Source organism: Mya arenaria, chromosome 13, assembly GCF_026914265.1.
Source record: "Mya arenaria isolate MELC-2E11 chromosome 13, ASM2691426v1".
Taxonomy (NCBI): Eukaryota; Metazoa; Mollusca; class Bivalvia; order Myida; family Myidae; genus Mya; species Mya arenaria.
Window position 1 is genome coordinate 10,863,907 of NC_069134.1, and position 5,219 is coordinate 10,869,125.

Below are 5,219 nucleotides of genomic sequence, written 5' to 3' on the forward strand. Positions count from 1 at the left end.
TTATATATGACTTGGTTTCTATGTTTAGGGACCAGCAGGATGGTTTTCTGTCCATCGACGGCCAGGAGGTGGTAGAGGGAAGCTCCAGGGGCAGTTACACCATGCTGAACACAAACAAAATACTCTACATAGGTATGGTAGATATTATTAGACATTTTTTTCACCTGTGTGCATGACTTACATACTGGTAATGCCATCATTAGGGAGTTTCCATTAATGATACTTGCCAATTTACCTGTTTCAACTCCATTTCTGTTGATGTTTAAATGTTAAAGCTTTTATTTATATGGAAGGAAAGTGAAATGCAGGCTGTTAACAAAATGATGGGAGAGTATTAGAATTCGAAATATTGTGACCAATTTATTATTAAACATTAATTTCTTTTAATTGTTGTCTTAATTTTCATTAAATTATCTTGTTCTTTTTCAGGTGGCATGCCAAATACAGGAGGATTGACCTTGAAGAAGTTCACATCAGGATTTGAGGGTTGCATCAAAGATATGACACTGAGTGAAAACTTTCAGCTAAAACTCCTGTCAGCCGCAGATAGTGGCAGAGATGTTATACCTTGCAAATGAAGATCTGGTTGATATTAGTATTTAATAACATTATACAGTTTGAATTGCAATTACAGTGTTAGGGTGAAAAGACACTAACGGATATATCCAGTTTATAAATAACCAGTGATGCCTAGCTTTATGTTTGGTTATAAACCAGTCTAGTTCTCATGTTATTCGTTTTTGCCATCTTAAAATTTTGTACTTGTGTACCCACAACTAGTCATGGACAGCAAAATGTTTAAGTGTTTATTTTAACATACTTAGATGTTAAGTTAAATATCATTCAAAAATGTTTAGATTATAAATATTGACACCACCTCTGGTTATATTGGTGGTTAACTGTGTTACATGATTTCAAGATTTCAAATCATGCTCGGTTATTTCTTTAAAATATACCTCAGATGTAACATGTAGGAGTTAATATTGAATTAAGATTACGATCCATTTTTGATCTTTGATGTCTAGGCCATTTTAATGAAAATATATTGTTAAGCAGGATATACATGTATGTCTCAATTTTGATGGAATTCATCATTGATAGGTATAAAATTCCAAATCTCATTTCCCAATCAATACCAGAATTGCCTAGAAGTTGTGATTGTTGTGATAGGGGTGGTTCCATTTATTAATCTGGTTTGTCACATTCTTAAAATGGCTTTCATGTACAAGTTATCAATTAATGTAATGATTTTGAAGACAAATGTAATGATAACTTTCTTGCTGACATTTTTGTGACTTATTTATTGTATTATTTTTCATTGTAGGTATTTATTCATGCTTAGTTGTCCCTAGATGTTAATTTATTAATGTCCCTAAGAATCATGTCCCGATTTGGAAAATTATAAGAATTAAGAATTAATTGCTTTAATTTTGAAGAATAATTTACAGATATCCATGAAATAATTCATGTTCTTAATCATATATCCTTGTATTCTTAATATACACATATTATTAGCTACAGATAATGGCAATAATTCTGCGTCAGAACTTGAATGTTTGTTTGTCTTGTCTGTTCTTTCGGGCTTTTGTTTCCCGTTTTTCAAATAGTAAAAACATCATTGTAAATACACATAGAAAATCATATGTTAATGTGGTTTGTGTCCATTTCTTTGTCCATTTTTAAGCCATTGCCTAAAGGATTTTTGTGCCATATTGTATTAACATGTTAATGATATATTTGTCCTTTTATTTGATTTTTATTTCTCATGTTAGATCTTTTAAGACGGATTGTTGCCCTGTCTTGCAACAGTTACTTTCCCTGTCTTACGTAAATAAGTTCCTAAAAAGTTTGTCATTCAGTAAATGTAATTTTCCTAGTGCAATCTAAATTTTAAAAATTGTATGATCATGTTCTATATAAATTTCATTAAAGTTATATTTTAATAGACACCTTGCCATTAGGATCTAAGGTTGACCCATAGGAGGTAATCTTCTGTTAGCCAATCAGAGGCCTACATAGTATAGCTTTGTATCAGCAAGGAAATTGAATTTAGTCTATATTGACCCCAAGTTCAAAAAGAATTTGGTGGTGTAGACTCAAATCACATTGTCAGTCACTGTTGATTGTCAATTATACTTTTTGAAATAAATAATTAAAACAACTGTCAGTAAATTTGTGTATTATTAAAAAATTCTGCAAAGTTGGTGGCACCTTTGTTCCATTTTCACAAAGGAATTAATTCCAAATGAACACAGAGGTTCAGTTGTACATACCTGCTTCATGGCTGAGCTAAAAATAGAAATTTTAGAAATCCAAAATATTTATAAATAGATTTCAACAGCTTGGAGTCAGATCTTGCTGTAGTAAAGATGTGCACTTTAATCAGATTGATTTTTAGCTCTACTGGCCATAGGCCGATGGTAATGTGTACGTAGTATGTGCGTCTGTGCGTCTGTAAACAATTGCTTGTGAACACGATACAGTCTTCAGTTTTGATTGTATCTCGATGAAACTTGTACAGTATCTAGATATCCATTAGAGCTCGGTTCCTTTAAAAAAAACAGCCAGAACCGCCCATGCATGCCTAGATTATGGGCTTTGAAAGTATAAAAAATGCGTTCGTTCGTAAACAATTGCTTTTGAACATGAGACAGTCTTCAGTTTTTATTGTATCTTGATGAAACTTGTACAGTATTTAGATATCCATTAGAACTCAGTTCGGTACAGTAAAAATGCTATTTTTAGCTAAGTCTATTTTTAGCCAAGTCTACATGAGGGAAGTCTATTTTTAGCCAAGTTTACATGTAAAGTCACAATTGCTTGTGAATGTTTGTTCAAATTATGCCCCTGGGGTCATTACTGGCCACGCCCACGGGTTCACAGGTTTGGTATACTTAAATAAGGAAATGTTAAAAACCTTTTTGTCTGAAACAGCTATGCAGATCCTTGCTATTTTGAACAAGGCTTTATTCAGTGGTCCACTACCATGTTTGTTCAAATTATGCTCCTTGGGTAAAAACTGGCACTGCCCTGGGTGTCACAATTTTCCTAGAGAATTATTTAAGAAATATTTTTTAAAATCTTTTTGTTTCAAACCACAAGGCCCATACCTTTGATATTTGTTGTGGAGCATCATATGATGACCGTCTAGCAAAATATTTGAAATTATGCCCCTTGGCAACTAACCTGCTTACAACGCTTTCTGTCCTCAGGTGTTGAATGTGCAGCGTTTTCAGCTAACCCAAACACAAAAAGTGAACTATATATTTGTTGCTTATTACTCAAACGTACATGCTCTGGATTGAAAATGACCACAAGAGCCATGCCAGTAGAGCATAGGCCCTCTTGGGCCTCTTGTTTAATTAGACATCTTATTTCCTTGCTGGATCAGTGCTGTGATATTTACTTAAGCTTGCCATTAAAGCCCTTGCCTACCTATGACCTGCCTTGACACAATTGGCTTCAATTGATACTTATTTAATTGAAAACTAATACCATTTTCAGTTTTTATGATTTTTTTTTTTCAAACCAATTTCATTTTTTAATTAATATACATTTTAGAGCTTTACATATTACATAGAAGGCTTTATATTCAATTGAACATTAAGATGGTGGACCTGTATCTTTGTGTTTGATCTTTGTTCAGACTGAATGTGTTAATTTCTATTGAGTTTTGTAAGTTCTTACATTTGAAATACCCTGTACTTAAATTATTAGTATTAAAGATATAAAACATGAGCATTGTCTCCTTCTGTTTGTTAAAATCTTTGAATGTTTGCCAAAAGCAAAATACTAAGGCGCGGAAGGAAAGGATAGGTTCCGTCAGGTGTTGAGTATTTTATGAATACTTTCAGTTTCATACCAACACTTTGAATCAGTTCATCAGCTAATGTTTTTTTCCAACATAACACACTGATCATTGTTCTGGGCAGAATTCTCCAAAAAAAAAATTCATCAGCCATGAGACATTGATTTTTTACCACAATAATTAATCAACAGCTGCCACTGTCAAGTGACAAATGCCCCTGATTGGGTCTTGTCGGTCATTATTATACTTAAGAGATATTTGTAAAAAATATATGCCCCCTAATGGCAGCCAATTTATCATTTTGCATAAATATCTCTGGGGTTATTAAATTCATGACCAACCTCTTGATCTAGTTTGAGGATTGAAGGTCAACATTCTCTTTATTTCATTTTTTTGTGTTCAAGGTCACTGTTGCCCTGAATTTTGACGTACTCACCTCAAAATCAAGAGAGGTCATCTGCAAGTCATGACCACTCTCCTTACAAAGATTAAAGACTGGAGCCCTAAGCATACTCTAGTAAAATTAGCTTTATGTGTTAAAGATCACCACAGCCATGACATTTGATCTACTGGCCTCAAATACATTACGGGACTACGGGTCATCTGCTGGTCATGACCAACCTTGCTTATACTCTTGTTGTCAATTGGACTAACTTTTTGTTTTCAATGTAACCACCGCCTTGACTTTCAATCTACTGACCTCAAAATCAAAAGGGTCATAGGCTTGTCTTGACCAACCTCCCTTCCAAGTTTGAGGACCTTAGTTGCACACACTCCTACTCCAGTTATCAATCAGACAAGCTTTTTGTGTCCAAGGTCACCTTGACCTTTAGCATACAGACCTCAAAATCAATAGGGGTCATCATCTCGTCATGACTAGCCTCCCTGCCAAGATTGAGGACCAAGTATAAAGAAGATAATATGTTGTAATGTATTGTTATATTCCTATAGTTTTACTAATGCAATTGCTTATGTCAGACAAACAAAAGGAAATACATGTCTTCCTTAGTTGAATAGCCTCTTCCGGACAGATCTGAGCCATTTAGACACCGACAAGGTTCCTTAATTGGTCATGTATTTTTTTATCGTATATTGATGATATTAAATTGGCACATATGATCATGTGGTTAAAACTTTGCCATATTATTAATGAGCATTATACAAAAACCAGGTCGATTGCATAGCCTTTTTTTGTTGAAATTTTCCATCCATCTGTTGATCAATCAGATTGAAATTTTAAAACCATGTGCACATTCTGGCCATGTGCACATTCTGGAGTCTTTTTTTTCTGGTGAACTTACATTTTAATAGTTGTTGCTTGTGTGGTACTATCGAAGCAATCATGATGCAGTTATTTCAATATACCGGAAATATATTAATGAATAAAAGAAAATCAAAAACAGACCAAGGC

The 5,219-nt window shown here is 33.8% G+C and overlaps 1 protein-coding gene across 2 annotated transcripts in view; it reads left to right on the forward strand.

Annotated features, from left to right (window-relative positions):
- The window catches only part of LOC128213470 (pikachurin-like), a 36,463-nt gene extending 32,725 nt beyond the window's left edge, over positions 1–3,738 (forward strand). For both annotated transcript variants that reach the window (XM_052919194.1, XM_052919195.1), the window contains exons 13-14: positions 29–132; positions 430–3,738. In XM_052919194.1, the coding sequence (XP_052775154.1) occupies positions 29–132; positions 430–578 (253 nt within the window). In that variant the 3' untranslated portion in view covers positions 579–3,738. The remainder of the gene's footprint in view (positions 1–28; positions 133–429) is intronic.
- The last annotated feature ends 1,481 nt before the right edge of the window (positions 3,739–5,219 follow it).